The sequence below is a fragment of the Narcine bancroftii genome, chromosome 1, assembly GCF_036971445.1.
Source record: "Narcine bancroftii isolate sNarBan1 chromosome 1, sNarBan1.hap1, whole genome shotgun sequence".
In the NCBI taxonomy this organism is placed as follows: Eukaryota; Metazoa; Chordata; class Chondrichthyes; order Torpediniformes; family Narcinidae; genus Narcine; species Narcine bancroftii.
The window spans coordinates 70386023-70405677 of NC_091469.1; the positions used below are offsets into that span (position 1 = coordinate 70386023).

At 39.6% G+C, this 19655-nt stretch overlaps 1 protein-coding gene across 1 annotated transcript in view; it reads left to right on the forward strand.

Moving 5' to 3' along the window:
- LOC138739282 (Golgi membrane protein 1-like) overlaps nt 1-19655 on the forward strand; it is a 63036-nt gene that overhangs the window by 33827 nt on the left and 9554 nt on the right. Inside the window, exons 3-7 of the mRNA XM_069891450.1 lie at nt 5333-5387; nt 6603-6684; nt 9925-10066; nt 17707-17845; nt 18366-18410. Coding sequence (XP_069747551.1) covers nt 5333-5387; nt 6603-6684; nt 9925-10066; nt 17707-17845; nt 18366-18410 — 463 coding nt within the window. The remainder of the gene's footprint in view (nt 1-5332; nt 5388-6602; nt 6685-9924; nt 10067-17706; nt 17846-18365; nt 18411-19655) is intronic.

A 19655-nucleotide genomic window follows, 5' to 3' on the forward strand; every position in this document is an offset into this window, starting at 1 on the left:
ACTCCCAGAAATTTAAATTTGGTCACCCTCTTCACCTCTAATTTCCCCCAATGATCACAGGATCGAACACCTCTGTTTTTTCCTTCTTAAAGCCTACAATTGGCTCCTTGGTTTAGGTGACGTTGAATGAAAGATTGTAATAGTTCACGATTCAGCCAAGTTTTCAATCTCCCTCCTATATGCTGACTCAGTACACCTTTTTTACGCAGCCCACAACTGTGGTATTATCAGCAAAGTTGTAAATAGTGCAGTTGTCGTACCGAGCCACACAGTCATAAGTGGAAAGCGAACAGAGCAGGGGGCTAAGGTACTGGTGAAGATTGTAGAGGAGATGTTTTTGCTAATCCTCACTGATTTGGATCTGGAGAAGAGGAAATCCAGTATCCAATTACGGAGTGGGATATTGAGGCCTAAGTCTTTGAGTTTGCTGATCAGAGTTTTGAGAGGATGATTGTGTTGAATGCCTAACTGTAGACAATGAAGAGCATCCTGATGTATGCAACTTTGCAGTCCAGGTTTTCTAAGGTTTTGTGCAGAGCCAGTGAGATGTAATCTGCCATTGACCTGTTGCTGGGGTGGCAGGAGATGATATGCTTCAACACCAGCCTCTTAAAACTCTTCATCACTGTGGATGTGAGTGCCACTGGTTGACAGACATTTAGACAAGTTACCACACTCTTCTTGAACACTGGTATGATTGAGGCCTGTTTGAAACAGATGGGTACCATGTCTTGTTGGAGTGAGATGTTGAAGATATCCATGAAAACATTGATTTTCAGGACTCAAGTGATTATTCAAGCCAGACTGGATACTTGGACTCATTCTCCTAGGCAGCCCTCACATCATCTTCAGATACTGCCAGTAGAGGATCATCAGAGGAGATAGGGATGCACAATGGTTCTTCCTTGTTCCAGTGGTCACATTGGGTATAGAGGGCATTTGCTCACTCCTATTGCACCAGATGTAGTTTTGTAGAAAATTATGTCATTTAGATCCTGCCACAGCTGTCTTTTATCCTTTGTTGTTTCCGTTCTCGTACTGAATCTCCACTTTACCCAGAAGATGGCTTTCTATAGGTCATATCTGCTTTTTGTGTAGTGTACTGAATCTCTGGACTTAAATATCTGTGTCCTGGCTCTCACCATGTTTTGGATTTTACTGTTCATCCAGAGATCAGAGTTGATTTGCTCCATAACCGACTTCTCAAAGCACTTCATAACAGGAGACTTAGTGCTACTGTCTTTGAGGTCCTTCTCAGGCACAGAATAATTCAAGTCCTTTTGATGCATTCTTGCTGCATCTCAGTCTGACTTGATCTTGGGTTCAAGACTTGCACCTGTCATTCTAGTATAATGCTGATGCAATGGTTTGGGTGCCCGACCCTCCCCTGCCTTCCATGTGGATGTAAAAGATCCCATGGCACTAGAAGTAATAGAATTTTTTCTCATTTATATTTCTGTTAAACAGCAAACAAAAACATGATATGACTCATTGCATTACTGGTTGAAGGATTTTGTTTAGAGCAAATATGCTGATGTGTTTTAATTGGTAATAATAAGGATCTTTGTCTGAAGAGGACTTGCAAAATCGTTAAGGACCACTACCACCCCTACACAGCATCTTCCAGCTACTCCCATCAGGAAAGAGCTACAGAAGTATCAGAGCCTGAACCCCCTAGGCTGAGAAACAATTTCTTCCCACGGGCAGTGAGACTGCTGAATGATTGATGAGCTGCTCATACATTCCCTCTGAGATGCTCCCGCAGTATTCATTTAATTATTTATTCATTTTTATACAGTGACACCCCGGGGATCTGGCATCTATGGCGATTGGAGGGTGCAGATAAGTGTATTTTCCTGTTTCTTGAGACTTACTTTTACAGTGCCTAACTAAAACTTAACTGTTACCTCATGATCCGCTGATTTCTGCTCATCAGACAATATAATACACGGATACTGTGGCGAATTTGAATCTGCTAAGTCAGACATTTGAAAAAGAACACTGCGCGCCTCAATATACATCTACTTGTGGAACTCCTTTCCTTTTACTTGCAACATAGGTCCTGATATGTAACCACCTTCTGACCTTTTGAAATTAAACCATTCAAAAAGAGTCTGATAGAGTAAGTCCATTTTGGAGGTATGACGAGTGCGACGCCACTCAACACTTATTGGTGTTGAGCTTTATATAAAACTTATTAATTTTCTGAGACTGGGCCTTAATTTCGTAGATGGATGATGAGTCAATGTTAAATTCCTCCCTAAGCATTGTATGACTTTCACCTTTTTCCATTCTCTTACCTTCCTCCACCTTCTGCTTTAGGGTAAGCACCACATATCTTCGCCTGCCTGGTTGTTTTTGTTGCATCATGGTAATGGTTAGGGGGAAAGTTTGTCCAAAATAATATCCTGTGAAACGGAATCTTTGTTTACGTTGGTCATAAGTCTGGAATTGGTTTCAAGTGTTTCCTGGCATGTGAGTGGGGGATTGGCAAACTAACGGCAAGACTCACCAATTTTAATCTTGTGTATTTTTTACCTATTATTTTATTCTTATTTATTTTAAGTTTTAATTTTACTGGTTGCTTGAATTTGGTATACCAGGGGCTTTACTGTGTATGTACTGCATATAAATCCCTTGTAAATATGTGCTATATGATGTGTTTGCATGTTCTTACACCGAGGACCGAAGGACACTATTTCGTCCATTTGTACTTAGTACAAGTTGGATGATAATAATAAACGAATGTAAAGTGTTTTACATTTTGAGGTTGTGAAAAGTGCTGAATAAAAATTAATTCCATGATTGCTGAAGGATTCCCAATAGATATGCTACTCACTTGTATGTTTTAATAGAAAATGTTCAGCATGTAGTGGTACGCTTGGAGGGAGTGGGCAGAACCAGCGCTAACAGCTCCTGTCTTGTGACAGCTAGAAACAACAGCCTCCCATCTACTGGCAACTAGCCACTAAAGTCATGAGGAATAGTGACTCAGCAGCACCCGTAGATCTACTGAGAAACCCTGGCCTACTCAATGTAGCTTTGTCATGAGGTTGTTAGCACTTCAGATGTCATGATGCCAGGTCAGATGTGTGTCTATATTAAGCCAGATAACACTAATAAATCCTCTTCTCTTCACTGGCTGACATCTTCAGGTGTGATCTCATTATTTCAGACCCCAATGGGTCTAGCCAGTAGTTAGACCCTATAACGGACATGCTCAACGGCAACATGCCAACGAACCAGCCTTAAATAACAGACATCCTCAATGGCCAAGCTCAAATTAATTTGCTACAGCAACACGCCAGTGAGACAGCAATAAATAATTGACACACTCGAGGGTCACTCTGCAAGCCCAAGCTCAAATCCCTTGCAGCAACAAGCAGCTTACTTGCACTAACCCTCCAGTGAGCCAGGAACAAATGATGGATCGCCTGACCCAGCTGAACCTATTTTGCACTGCTCCGGTCAACCGTAGCTATGAATGTCTGCAAATCAATTAGTGTCACATCATGTCAGCAAATAAATAACCAGGAGACTAGTTGCTCTTCCCTTCACGGTCGACCGAATGAACAGCAAGGGGTGTCGTAGAAGGTAACTGATTGTACGATTGAAAGACTGTTTTACAACCTACTCACTCTCTTTGGTGACTCGGAGTAGGCCAAGCTGTTGTCTAGTGTGCCACGTGAACACTGCAACAAGTCTGGCCAACAAGTTGCAAGGTCAGGGGAACACTTATCAGCAACATTTTAAACTGCAGACATCAAAAGGCTGTGTGTTTTTGCTTGACACAGCATAGAATTAATGTGTCAATTTTTCCAGAATATTACCGCACCCTGAACTCCATTACGCTGAAGTGGTCGTTTATCAGCAAGTTGTCTGCAGCCTCAACAGAGACATTTAAAACTTGCCTGTTCAAAGATCTCAGCAGCAGTGATGGGAGGGAACATCCCCCATGTTTCACCAACTTCTCTCAAAGACCACTTGACCTGGGGTCGACCAGCAACCCTTCCTCGAGAGAAGAAGCCCGCAATCCAGGGGAAAACCACTCACTCCCCCACGGCAAGATCACGCAACCCAGAGGGTAGCCAGCCACCTCCCAATGGAAGTTTTGTGATCCAAATATTAGCCTGCGAACTAAAGGATAAAAAAAGCTGCCTGTCAATGATGCCACTGAGACCTTTTCCTGCTGACAAGGCAGATTGTAATAGATTTTCAGTTACTCGCTCAGTACAACATTGCCCGTCGTTGATGCTGCTGTGACATTTTCCTGCCAACCAGGCAGATAGTACAGGTTTTTCAGTCCCAGCACAGCACTGCTCAACAGAGTACAGCTTGGCCAGCCAGCAGACTTCCAGCAGCAATAGACTATTGCTCAGCACAGCGCCACCTGTCAACTCCTGTATGACACTACAGATATTAAGCAGCAATGGATAGTCACTCTGCAGAGCTCCTGTGTGTCATTGCAGACTTTAGCTGCTACTTGACTTTCTGCAGTTAACTCTTTCCTACCAGATGTTGAGATTAGCACTACAGACTCTCACAATTACCAACAACCTGCTTACAGTATGAACTTTCAGTTTTGGTAATGTATTTCAAATGTTTGCAACTGTTCTGGATTTCTCATGTACCTTAACTGTAATTATCTGTAATCAACTGACTTTTTGCAACTGTCGGTGATTACCTTTTGCATACATTAAGTGTCTCACATGATTCCTACTGTATTTATTTGTGTTGTCAATAATTGTTTGCGGCTTTCTACTTGATTAAACCCTGTTAAGATGTACGTAGATATCACTTCCTTCCCCCGGCAGCCTTCATACACGATGCTCCAGCAAGTCGGTTTTCGCTCTCCCTGCTCGGTTCTATGGTGGAACATCCGCTCTAATTTGGAACTGCTGAGCAGTTGGTTGCTTACCGCTAGTTCTGGGGTGGTAGTTGAGTAGTGGTACGCTTGGAGGAAGTGGGCAGAACTAGCACTAACAGCTCCTGTCTTGTGACAGCTAGATACAACAGCAACATGACGGCATATGGAAGCACAAACATCACCTGCCACAAGAACTAGATTTGTTATTTTACAGCAGGAAAAGAGGTGGTGAGAACTACAGGAAATCTTGCAATAGTGACCAAATTATCCAGTGAACACATTAACTTCTAGTGCTAATTGAGGGTAATAATTATTGCTCTATTGGGAGGAATGAAAATTGAGGAAGATGTTGCAAAATGAGATTGTAATGATTTGTTGAATGAGACTGCAGTGAACAGAATTTTGTTTGTCAATTCATGTAACAAATACCATTTCAAATTCTTGCTTTTGGACTTTTTTTAAAAGGAACATCTGAAGAGGAATATTACAAGTAGCACAAAGATTATACAGACACTGCAAGGTAAATCAATTCTTCATAATAAAATGCAGTTCAGAATGTCCCTGATTGTTTTATCATTAAAGAGGGATGACTTTATGGAAAAAGTGCATTAGTTTATTTGAAGTTGACAAGAGGTGCTGTTAGTGATGTTAAGATTTTGTGGGTAAAAGAAGTTTTTGTTTTGATTTTCAGTGCAATGCATTTATGTAAGATTTTGTACAGCATGCTAGTAAATAGCAGCAAAGCTGATTAAATGTGTGAACACTATTCACATCTGAATTGGCAAAATCCTGTAATAATCAATAAATAGGCAAATTTAGTAAAACAAAATTGTAGGTAAAAGTTAGTTTAACATTTTGTAAATACCTATGAATTCAAATACTGTATGTAATTTTAGGCCCTTTCAGGTGGACCCTCCGCCTTGAGCGGATCTTAACTTGCGGACTCACCTTTCAGATGGCAGCTCAAAAGGCCCTTCATATCTAGAGGCGCCTCATAGCGCCTCCGGATCTGATGGAGGTGGGGCGACTGGTGCCGCAGCACCACCCGTCATAAATATGCGGCATAACAATGGCCGTCTTCCGTACCCATAAACCCCTAACGCAGGTGGAACCGCTCTGTGTTTTCCACAACAGTTCCAGCTGCGTTGAGAATTATGGGTAGGGAAGACCGCCATTGCTAGGCCACATTTTGAGCCACAGAGAGCAGCCCCAGTGCAGACGTGGGTAGCCGGGCAGTGATAGCCCCCACCGGCTCTCCCCCGACAGCCACCCCTGCCCCAACGCCAGCCACCTCTGCCCCATGGCCATCCCTGCCCTGACATTCCCCGCTGGCTGCCCCTGCCCCAACGGACCCCGCCGACCTCCTCTCCCGAGTGGGGCGGGGGCTGTCAGGTGGCAGGGCTGGGGACTGTAATGCAGCGGGGAGTTGGGTCGCCGGCTGATCGAGTTATCAGCTCACCTCCAGGCAGTCGCTTATAACAGCTGCACATTCAGGTGTGTCGGTGGAGCACGGTACTCTGCCGACTATCCCTCCCGGAGAAGGGTTGGCGTCGGCGCCTCGGAGGCATTTCTGCTGCATTCAGGTGAGTATGTCTTGAGCTGCAAGAGGTGAGATTATGTGGGCTTTACACTGGGGTGTTCAGGCCACCTGAAAGGGCCTTTTGTCTACTTCAATTAAATGGTAGATTTATGTGACATGACCTGTTAATTTTCTTTATGATTCCTATTTTATCAGAACAATTTCAACAATTGCAAAAGGATTATGGAGCAATAAATCAAAAGTTACAGGAGATGCAGAAAAAGTTAACTTACGACATGTAAGTATGTAAATCCTCCAAAACAAAAAAATCATATTATGTCATCGCACTAGGCAGACAGTAAGCGAAAGAACCACGCAGAGTCGAAAGTGAGTTGAACTAACTGACTTTAATAGAACTTTCGCGAGCGCTTAAATCCCTCGGAATCCAATCATACTTCCGTCTCACAGGATTTTTAAGATCAGAGTCGCTAGGCTGTGGGCTTGCCCTGATCTCAGAGCTCTCACAGCCTGATCTGCTGTGTACTTGCTCATGACTCAGTGAGCTTGTTCACCTGTTGTGTGGGTGAGCTGCCACATGACCGCCCACCCCAGAATCAGAATTAGGAGGAGAAGATGTGGAATCCACAACCAACATCTCTAGTCTTTTTGGGTGGGCAATCTCATCAGCGCGGGGGTGGCACAGTCACAGGGTGTTCCAGGTCTAAGTGCACCAGCTTGAAACAGTCAATGGTGAAGGTCTCCTTATGGCCGCTCATGTCAAGGACACATGTAGTTCAGTCTGATGCACACCTTGTACAAGAGTGGAGTCCAGTGCATGCCCCTGCAGATGAAGATGTGGTCATACTCCCAGAGGTCCTTTGCAAAGGAAGGTGTTGGGCTGTGGCCCAAGGTTGGGACAGGAGGCACTGCTGCAGGTGTCTCCTCTGTGCCAACTGCTGCTGGCACAAACTCGTCTGGAACCGTTAGTAGGACACCATATACCAACTGCTGAAGACATGGCTGTCTTCTTTGGGAGTTGTATCAAGAAGCATCCATGGGAGCTCATCCATCCAATCCGGACCTCGGAGGCACACCATCAGGGCTGAATTCAGGTGCTGGTGGAAAAGCTCTACCAGGCTGTTGGACTGCAGATGGTAGATCATGGTGTGGTGCAGCTGGGTCCCGAGTAGCTGTGCTAGTGCCGACCATAGGCTGGACGTGAACTGCAACTTCACGCCCTGCCCCCCCCCCCCCCCCAACCATCTGAGGTGATGTTGGCAGGCAGTCAGAAACGTGCAATCCAGCTTGCAATGAGGGCTCTGGTGTTGGACTCAGGACCTGTCGGTGAGCAGTATGGCTCTGGCCACCTGGTGAACCTGTTGACCATGGAGAAATAGCTGGAACCGAACTGAAGTGGGGTGGTGTGCGTGTCATATGTGCGAATTCTGCTGTTGTTAGCAGTGGTGATCACTGGTCCTGATTTCCTGGCATGGGTGTTGTGGTTTGGGAGGGAGGGGCAAAACGCTAACCTCCGCTCCTTTACCTACGAGGAACATTCGTCCAGAGGGTCGGTCCCATAAGTAAAGGAGGTTATTGTATTGGCCAGCCGCCATAGCCATTAATGATGGCCGGCCCTGGTATTTCCTGGAAAAGAACAGGGTGGGTGGCAATGTGGTGGTTTAAAAACACCAACGGCTTTGTCTGTGGCATGGGGAAGGCCCAGGCCTTGAGGTATGATGCAGCAACTTGGTCGATGGAAGCCCCACCATGCTGCTTGGTGTGCCACAGGATATCTGTGCAGGTCGCTACTTCGCATGAATCACTGCAATCATTGTCAGTGATGAGGAGTGTGAGAAACAGCTCACTGATGAAGTAATTTCTCAGTCAGTCGGTGAAGCGATATAACCTTTTATTCAACGTTCTTGCAAGAGTGGGTGTCCTTTAGAGAAGGCACACTCACTGATACTCAACAACCTTTTTTTATACATTTCTTTGTGTTAATTACCACTCCTTTGTTAATTTGATTGGTTAGTTAACTGAGTAATTGATAGGTTAGTTTAACCTATCAAAAGCTGTTCCTCTCTCGTCTTAAAGCCCGCTCTTGTTTACTTCTCCCATTCCCATGAGTTTTGCGACCCCCAACTCTTATTTATTCATATCCTTATTTGGTATGATGCTTTGTCACATGTTCCCATTCTTTCGCAGTTTTTTGATACATCAAGTTGGCCTCGCCTGCGATCTCTTGTAGCAACTGTACTTCTTTTGTATTCTAGCAGACCGCACCCCCCCCCTCTCTCACGTCTCGTCTCTGTCCAGCCATTGTTAGCACTGATGGTTACATTTTGCTGAAACAGCTCTTGGGATAATTCTCTCAAGGAGTCAGCTATCTTCTGGCATCTGCTCGAGAAAGACTAGTTTGTACAGTAAACGTGGCTTATGGCTGTCTGCTAATGCCAGTATCTCGTTCATTAGGGCTGATGGCACGCGGTCGCCTAGGCTGTCCATATGGAGTAACTGTGCTGCGCACTCACAGGAGCGCCTTGTTTCATACCTGTCCATAACCGGTGGTTGGTGTAGGAAGTCGATGATGTGGCCTGCTGTTACCTGGTTGAGTGAACCGACCACATAGTAGTACTTTGTGGTGTCCGAGATGATTTGCCTGAACTAGAATTGGGCTTCAAACTATTCAAACCAGACCTGTGGCAGTGAGGTCCAGAAAGTCGGCAGTTTCAGTGAAACTGCATTCTGTGTGCTTGAGTTAGTCATCATTGCGTCCAAATGCCAATGTGGTCGCACTAGGCAGGCAGTGAGCGAAAGAACCACACAGAGTTAAAAGTGAGTTGAACCAACTGACTTTGATAGAACTCTCACATGTGTTTAAATCCCTTGGAACCCGATGATGATTGTGAACCCTGGGACCTTTATGATGTCAGTCGCTAAGCTGTGAGCTTGCCTCGCACTCGGAGCTCTCAAAATCAGATCTGACGTGGACTTGCCTGCGACTCCGTAAGCCAGTTTGCCTGTTGCGTGGGCGAGCCGCCACAATTTACAGCTTTTATTGTGAGAAATATCTAGAATCAAAAAACATAATACCTTCAATGTAGAAAATCTGAGTCTCTCCATAGAACGCTGACTAAAAATTGACATTTAGTTTTAATATAAAAACACAATGCTAGAAAAACTCAGCTGGTCAAATAGTTTACTTTATAGAGAAAAGATAGATACATAACCAATGTTTTGGACTTGAACCCTTTATCGTGGTACTTTTCTAATTTTAATTTTAGATTTAATCTGGCTTGTTAGCATATTTCATGGTTTTGGTACTTGCTATGTGCTGCATTAAAAAGGTTAATGATGCACATGTAATGTGTACAGACTAATCTCCCCCTCCTCCTTCCTGCAGTTATACAAATAATCTTGGAATTGTGATGTATTTACAAAGAAGTTAGAAATTGACTGTTTCCATGAAAGTTTATCATTTAAATAGGATTCAGTGACTAATTACCAGCAAAATTTCTGATTTTTTTTTTAAATTTAGTACTCAGTGCAGTAATCAAATAAATGATCAAAAAGAATTGTATGAAGAACAGATTAAGAAGCTAAACAAGAGACTTGCTGATGCCATAAAGTCACAGGCTGAAAACAGAAGCACTGAAGCAACTAAGCAGACCAAGTTACTGGTAAAATAATCATTATTAATCCATTGATTGCATCCTTGATATACAAGTTGTTTTGGGGGGGGGGGGAGTGGGCAGAATGGTAGTTGTTTACTTTTTCTCTCTTTGCCTCAATAAATACATTTAAAATTAGAAACTCTAGAGTTATTATTTTATTTTATTTGAATAATGGTATATTTGTCATTAAGCAGCCTAATGAATCTGACAAAATTAAAATTCATATATTTGTGTGTACAATAAAGATTTTAGATTAGAAGACAAAAATCTTGAGATGCCTATAATAATAAAATGCATTGGTGAAATGTAAGGATATTTCAGTTAGCCTCTCGATTAATTGATGGTGAAAACTTATCCTGAAATATTGGACGCAGTGTGCACAGTGGCAGAAATCTGTTTTTCTGCAGCTTTTAGGAATTTTTTTAGCTGTCTGTTCATCATCTTTGGAATTGCAGTGCAGGGGGAGGGGAACCAGAATGTTGGAGCAGTTAGTGAGAGGGAGGAGGATAAAGGTCATGTGAGGACCGCATGTATAGACACAAATCAAAGGTTTGTACGTGATAGTAATTTTCTCAGGTGTATTTATTTTAATGCAGGAGTATTGTTAGGAAGGCTGTCGAGTTTAGGGCATGGATTGACACGTGTGATTATGACATTGGTTGTAGGAGGGGCAGGACTGACATCTTAATGTTTCAGGGTTCCATTGCTTCAGATATGGTAGAGGGGGAGGGATGAAAGAGGGAGGAATGGCATTGCTAGTTAGGGAAAATATCTTAGTTGTGCAAAGTCAGGACAGCTAAGAGGACGTCTCTACAGAGGCCATATGGATGTAGTTGATGAACAGGAAAGGAGTGACCACACTGATAGGGTTGTATTATAGACTACCAAATGATCAGAGAGAATTGGAGGAGCAAATCTGTAGAGAGATAGCAGACCGATGTAAGAAGCAGAGCGTTGTGATAGTCGGAGATTTTAACATCCCAAATATTGACTGGAATTCCCATACTGTAAAAGGGCTGGATGGCTTTGAGTTTGTGAAATGTGTTCAGGAAAGTTTTCTTTTTCTTTCCTTTTAAAATATTTTTATTAAGCTTAACAAAAACCCTTTACACAAGGTATACTAATGATAACATAAATCAAATCGTATCATATACATATCAATTGTAAATTAGAAACATAACCATAATTATTACATAATTTATTTTGTTCAGAACATCAAATTCTATAATTATAATAATTAAACAATTAAATCATAACTCATACTAAGTCTAAAAATAATATTGAATTGGAAACATTTCTAAATCAATATATAGAGGTACCAACAAGAGAGGATGCAGTACTTGATCTGTGTATGTGTAGGTGAACATTTTGGGTCCAGTGACCATAATGTCATTAGCTTCAAGTTAATTATGGAAGGGGGGGGACATCACGTGATGCTCTAGGGTTAGTACGTGGAACCTAACCCTCCTAGAAAATCTTTTTTAAAAAAAAAAAGTTAAATTAAGCAATTTCTGAACAATAAAAGCTATTGAAGTACATTTAAATACAATACTTTTAAACATATCTCCAAAAAAAAGAGAAAACATCTGCTACCTTACCTGGAGCCTGATGCAATGAGAAGACAAGAGACTTGATGCCTACCATTGGTGAGAAGCAGGGAGCTAGTGTTCGAGCTGCTCCCGAGTGAGTGATCGTCTGGAGGGACCTTCTTTTGATGTCGCTGCCCCGCAGCGATGGAGAGATGGCGTCCAAGAAGGAACCGGAAGTGCATGCCTTCAGTGATGCCATCAGTGGAAGAAGAATCAGGCTCACAGCCATCTAGCAGCGAAGACGCTGAAGATCAAGAAGGAGAGCAGCAGCAGGAAGAAGAGGTAATGAAAAAAGAAGTTAAAATTGTTAAAAAGCAGAACCAAGAGTAAGGGTAAAGATATATCTAACAATGAGTTATTGTCAGATGTAAAGGGAGAAATAAAGTACGTTTTGGAGATTGTTAACAAAAGATGAAAAAAATTGGACAAATTAGAAGGTTCAATGATAAAAAAATGCAAGAAGATATGCAACATGTGGAAGACAGTGACTATAGTAGAAGATACTACCACTGTTTTAACTGTGGAGAATAAGAAGTTACAGCAAAAGGTTGATATATTGGAAAATTTTAGTAGGAGAAACAATATCAAGGTCTTAAAGAAGAAATTTAAAAAAAAAGCCCTAATTGGCTTCTTTTCAGAATGGTTTCCTGAAATGTTGGGAGCTGGTCATTTTGAGTATCCTATAGATATTGAAAGAGCACATAGAGCTCTTAAACCAAAACTGCTTCCAACTCAAAATCCACGATCTGTGTTAATTAAATTTCTTTGATACTGAGATAAAGAGATTTTATCTTTGGTAGCAGAAAAGGTAAGATTAACAGGAGGCCCACTTGAGTATGAAGGGGGCCAAAGTTTTGTTTTATGCTGATATATGTGCAGATTTATTAAAAAAGAAGAGAATTTAATCCGGTTAAGCAGATTTTATTACACCAGCCAGCGACCTTGAAGATCTTCATACCTAATGGAGAAGCTTTGTGGAAGGTAAAGAATTTGCACAGAATCTTCCAGGAGCTCAGAAGAAGTGAAGAATAAGAAAATTTGTTGATGTTTTTGTTTCTTTGATGGATTTAATTCCTTTGGAATTTTTTAATAAGGCAAAGTAATTTAGAATATTGTGAACTAATATTTTTTAAATTTTTATTATCTTTGTTTAGTCTATGGGTTTTAAATAAACTTTTAAGTAGATTTAAAGAATGAAAGGAAAATATACCGTTGGGGTTCGGGAGGGTAGGAGGTTCTGACTTATATTGGATTTTGTGTCTCTGGTCACGCCCCGTAAAATAGAGGGAGGTGGTGTTGGACTTTATTATTGCAACACCTATTGGGGAGGGTTCATTTTGTTTATATATAGTTACAAGTTTGGATATATGTATACTTGCATTTTCTTTCTATTTCTTTATATCTGGATTGCTGAGGAGTTATGTGTAGGCACGCTGGGTTTGGAATGATACGGTTGTGGGAGGAAGGTTCACAGACAGGCGAAGGAAATAGTGGTCTATTAAGATGAGTAATACAGTCAAATTTGTAAATTATAATGTTAATGGGTTAAACGGACATGTGAAAAGGAAAAGAGTATTAACACATATGAAGAAGATGGGAGTAGATATAGCTTTTTTGCAAGAATTTCATTTAACTGAAAAAAAAACCATTTGAAATTAAGAGAGATTGGATTGGACATTTAGTAGCTTATTTTAACTCTAAGGAAAATGGTGTGGCAATTTTAGTGAAAAGGCATATTCCAATTAAAATACAAAATGTGGTAATCCTGTTGGGAGATGTGTGATGGTGCATTGTCAAATATTTTTGGAATTATGGATTATTCTGAACCTGACTGCACCAAATGTAGATGATGAGATTTAATCAAGAAACTTCTTTGAATTTAGCAGATCCGTATGACAATATTTTGATAGGAGGAGACTTAAATTTTTGTTTAGACCCAATTTTAGATAGAACTAAAAGAGGAGTAGTAAGAACTAAAGCAACAAAAGCTGCATTGGTAATAATGAGGGATTTGCATTTAATAGATGTATGGATGAAAATTCATCCCAGAGAAAGATTTTTTTAAAATTCAAATAAACATGATTCTTATTGATTTATTTTTAATTATGCACAAGTACAAAGTAGGATATTAGATGTTGAATATAAAACAAGAATTTTATCTGATCACTCACCTTTGATGACTATTATAATGCCAGATAAAGAGAAAACGATGTATAGATGGAGATTGAATTCAATATTAATAAAAAAGGTTTTTGTGATTTTATTAGAGGATAAATTATGTTTCACCTCTAAAATTAAGAAAGATTATTTAAAAGAGGTAGCTCAAATGGAGCAAAAAATAAAGGTGTTGGAAAAGATCTTAAGAAGCTAAGTTCCAGAGATAAATGTAGGCAACTAATTAATAAAATCTTCAATGTAACACATTCCAAACTTATAGAATGGAAAAAAATGATTACAAGAACTAAACAGAGGTATTATGAATTAGGTAAACAAGCACAGAAAGAACTAGCATGGCAATTGAAATCAGAACAGGCTTCAAGAATGATTAATGCAATTAAAATGATTTGAATGTGATTAGTTATAAACCTTGAGAAATAAATCTTTAAAAACTTTTATTCTAAACGATATAGCTCAGAGTCTTTAAAAGCCGATAATAAAATAGACATTTATCTGGAATAAATTTACCTCGGTTGAATATGGAAGAACAAACAGAATTGAGTGCATGTTTTACACAATTAGAGGCAAAGGAGGCAATTAGTTCATTACAAAGTAATAAATCCCCGGAGGAAGATGGTTTTCTACCTTAATTTTATAAAAAATTTAAACACTTAATGATTCCTGTTTTTATGGAAATATTAGCTTAAACATCAATGACTCACTTTTCCAGACTAATTTCAACATCAATAATTATTGTAATACCAAAAAAAAATCATTTAAAACTTTCATTTTATAGACCTATCTCATTATTAAATTAAGATTATAAATACCTGAGAAAATATTGACGAATAGAATTATTAAATTATTGCCGTAATTAATAAACATGAATCTGACATGTTTTGTGAAAAAGAGACAATTGGCAGACAATGTGACTAGGTTAATCAGTATTATACATTTAGCACAAAGAAGGAAAGATTTGAGTGTTGCAAAGGTTCTAGATGCAGAAAAAGCATTTGATAGATTGGAGTGCGACTTTCTGTTTAAAGTGTTAGATAAATTTGGGTTTGGTCAATCTTTTATAAACTGGATTAAGGCACTATATAACAACCCTAAAGCAAAAGTAGTAACTAATGGACAAATGCCAGTTCCATTTCAGTTGGCGAAATCTAGCAGACAAGGCTGTTTTTTATCCCCAACTCTGTTCATTTTAGCTATAGAGTCACTTGTGGAGGTAATTAGGAGTGATTTAGAAATTACGGAGTTCAAGGTCTTCCAGGAAGAATATAAAATTAATTAATGTTTTAATATATAGGTACATGATCCTTTATCCAGACATCTAAAATCCGGAAAGCTCCAAAATCCAGCAAGTGGGGAAGAGAGGCGGCAGCGCGAGTCAGGCGGGCTGGGGGGATAGACAGCAGGGCGACTGGACGGGAATGGGGGGAGACGGCAGGGTGACTGGAAGGGGGTGGGGGAGGATACGGCAGCACAATTCGGGTGGATTTAAATCTGGCTTTCTGAAATCTGGAAAAATCTGAAATTTGGAACACTCTATCCCCCAAGGGTTCCGGATGAAGGATTGTGTACCTGTATCGTGACAGAACAAGAGATTTCTATATGGAAATTACATTTAAATTTGGAAGAATATGGGAAGATTTCAGGTTATAAAATAAATTGGGATACAAACAAAGACATTAAGCTACCATCTATAAACAAATCTGAAAAAGAGACTATTCCTTTAACTTTCCAAAAAGAGAAGACTTGAGCAATTGCAAACAAAAAAAAATCCTGAAATACTGATGATAAATGTGGCAAAAAAGAAAACTCCTTAATTAGAGTGTAGAAAGTGCCATTTATCAACCAGTCCATAATCTAACAAAGAAGAATTGATTAAGGTATCAGATTTATTAGGCAGCATCGGATTTGAAGAGGATCTGTCAATTAATTGGTTAAGGCAGTAGTTTAAGTCTCTGCCCATAAGCAGCATGTATTTGTTCAAACTCAGCAGGAAAGCAAACACCCGCCTAAAAAATTCTGGATCATCAACATTCAGTGTGTACATATTAATCAGAACAACTTTCTGATTACACAGTGCACTGTAACTATTAAAAATCTACCAGTAGGATATGTAATTGTATTAAAATGTACAAAGGGAACATTAGAGCCAATAAAAATTGATACACCTCTTATTTTATACTGAGATGAAGAGTGAATTACCAAACTCTTCCAAAACTTTAAAAAATAAAGCTATGCTTGTCCTCTTTATGAATGCGAGTGGACCATTTTAAACATTTTAAAAACCTTTTTACGTTTAGCTGGGTGATTCCAGCTGTTAATATTAAAAGAAAGCAAATTATAAGTCTTTACATCCATATTTAAAATCATTTTAATAACTATAAAATAACATATTTAATGAGCATGTGCAGACTACATTAGAAAGAAGGCAGTAAACTCTGGCTTAGATGAGAACATCAAAATAATGCAGATAGCAATATCTTCTCAAGGTTGCCCACTGAACAGTCCTTCCCCCTCCCCCCCCCCCCGCCAAAGCCCTGGAAAAAAAAATCTATCCTGGAGAAGGACAGCATGCTACAGATACTAACCCTTAACCTAGGTCTCCAACTGGCAGGACTCCAAGATTAAAACTAATGTTTGTGCCCACAATAGTAAGGCAAAACAAACTAATAGAATTTTAAAATAAAGGCAGGTTGGACTATCTTTAAAAAAAAATGATGAAACACAGCTTCCATTTTGAATTCATCAAGTAAACTTTAGTAAAAGAAACCATAATCCATGAATTGAAAATGCAGTGAAGATTTGATCATTATTGTATGCACCAGTTATTATGTTGAGGAGATTAAGGAAACAATAGGATGTTGGACACGGCGGGGCTGCCTTGTGTTATGACTGGTGTAGCATTGGTTGCAAAAATACAAACAAGGATCAGTACTGAAAGCCAGTCAATGCTACACTAGCCATAACCCAAGGCAGCCCCCCAGCTCGTTCCAGCTCAGTTGTTGATCAAGGTGTTTTAGGCTGAGAGTAGGCATGATAAAGGTATATAATGTTAGTCATATGGTAGGTAGAGTCTGTTCCTCATGGTGGGGTGTCTGAGTAGAGGACATGAGTTTGAGGTTAGATGGAGAAGGTTGAAGGGAGCAGTGGTATTTGGAATTATCTTCCAGAGGAGATAGTGGAGGTGGGAATGGGAACAACAATAAGGGGTATCTGAACAGATAATTGAATAAGAAAGGCAGAAGTATCTGGAGAAAATGCAGGTAAGTGGAATTTGTATGGATCAGCTTGATGGTCAGCATGGACGTCTGGATTCTATGGTGTCTAACTTTGTTAAATTGCTTCTTACCCATGCTCTCTAAACAATGTGTGGTCAGAATGGAAGTGAAATTGCATCTCATTAATGTAGTATAAACTAAACAGTATAGGTTTCTTTCACAGTTATCAGTAGAGCCAAGGAACCCATGTTCCACATAATGGTTTTTCCACCTGAGCTTGTACCATTAAAATATGTGTGTAGCACATCTGTCTGTTCCACAATCTTTTACATCTTTTTACTATTTAGAATAGATTCTCCTTCATTCAAAATTCATCTAGTTCTTTCTAAAATGTACATTATGCAAAAACATCTTTTCTTGACATTGTGTGATTTGCAGAACAATTTATTTTTTGAGGATGATAAAATAACACCATCAGGAAATTATATTCAGAAATAGAGTAGCTGATTGAAATAGCAATACTGTATCATTAGATAAAAAGGCTTATTATTTTCTAAGAATATAAAATTACAAGTTTTGTTTTCTCTTCCTGCCCCTCCATGTACTTCAGAACAGATAGAATGTGGCTACTGTTAAAGTTGCTGAATCTCTAATTTTTACTGTTTAGCAGAAAGATCCATCAGATGACAAGTCCCAGTTTTCAGAAGGAAGTAATCTCACAAACAAGTCAGATGTTAAAAGCAATGAAGTTGTTAACTCTACAAAGTTTGTATCAGAACTCCAAAGTAGCAAGTTAGCCAGTACAGGTGAGAATTTTCAAATATGCATTTCCAACATCCCATTGTATCTTTTAATCCTGTAAATATATATTTATATATATTTGGGTTTTCTGTTGATTGATGTACATTGGTTTAACTATTTTTAAATGTTGATCTAATGCTTTCTTGCTTGAAACTGTTTCCTGACTTTCGTTCTGTTCTAATTTGATCAATGAAATAAAATTGTGGTTTACTGTTACATCAACTGCAGGAAAATATCTTAAATATATTGGTATCTAGTGATCGTGTAATTCTTCCATACATTTTCAAGATTTTGGCTCAGGCTTGTCATAGAAGAATAAGAGCATTTCTGATATCTGTCATCCAATCTGCTAATGAATGAGATTTAACTTGTTAAAAACAAATAATTAAGCAATTCAAATTGCTATAGTTTAACTGATTTGGCACTTACAAATGAATCTCTTTCCCTTCACCATAGTCATGTTGTGGTAAATTTGCATTTATCTGCAAGAGTTGATAATTAAGTTAACACAAATCTGTTTTGCAGGTTCTCTTGAAGATGTAAACAGAATTGTTGTTAACAATGAAAAAGGTAAAGGTTCCATTATTGTCAAGTAATACTACATTTAAAATGTAACATATATGAAATTCTTTAACTTTTGTCTACCGTAAGGCAGACAGACAGTCACCACTTTGCCCAGTATCCATCAAAGAAACATACAGGACCTGGTGTTCCTAGGCGGTCTCCCCTCAAGTACTGACCAGTCCTGAGCCTGCTAAGCTTCTGAGTTAGGAGAATCTCAGGTGTATTCAGGCTATTACGTGTAGTGAAAAAGAGGTTTAGTATGATTATCCGTTGTGATACAAATCATGAATGGATTATGGTGAGGAGTTGATAATCTATTAGTAATATATGTGACATTAATTGCAGTACAAGTATACACTGCTTTATAAATACTCGAATTACAAAAATTTGCTTTTATGAAAAATGTAAGCCGTTATAGAGGCTGTGCATGCATCTCAAGCAGCTCCTTCCTGGGAATTACACCCAGCCAGCATCATGGCTTTGAACTGTGTCTGTGAGCATCTGTGCTGTATCTCGACTTAATGTGCATTTGTTAGCAGGATGTGTCCCAAGGTATTGGAAAAGCCTAAGAAAGTTCATAAGGGTGTTATACTTACCATAAAACTGGAGAGAATTAAGCCTTTGGGTTGTGGTGAACAAAATAAAGACATTGTGTGTGCGTTGAACCTGCCTGCATCCACTATTCGTACTATTTACACGCAGAGATTAAAAAAATCTTGAAGGCTGTTGAAGTTATCATTGGTTCTGCTTGCAACAAAGTGATCTCTTTTGGTCAACATCCAGCAATGGAGAAAATGGAAAGTCTATTGCTTGAATGGATTGATGGGTGTACAATGCCAAGTGTTTCATTAAGCTATCTTATATTTAAGGAAAAATCAGTCACTCCTTTTCATAAGCTGAAACAGAAAGCACTGGACCATGGTGATGAAAATGTTCCAACCGTGGAATTTAAAGGTAGTCATGGATGGTTTGATCGATTTTTGAGGTGAGGGCAGCTTTGTAGCTTAAAGATTACTGGAGAGAGTGCTTCAGTTGATGCTGAAGCTGCCGAAAAGTTCACAGAAAAACTGAAGAAAATAATCACGAAAGGTGCTTATTCGTATAAACAACTGCTCAACTGTGATGAAACTGCATTTTATTGGAAAAGATTGCCGAGCGAGTCATTCATCTCGATGGAAGAAATGGAAGCTGAGGAACACAAGACATCGAAGGATAGGTTTACCCTAATGCTTATATTTAATGCCACTGGTG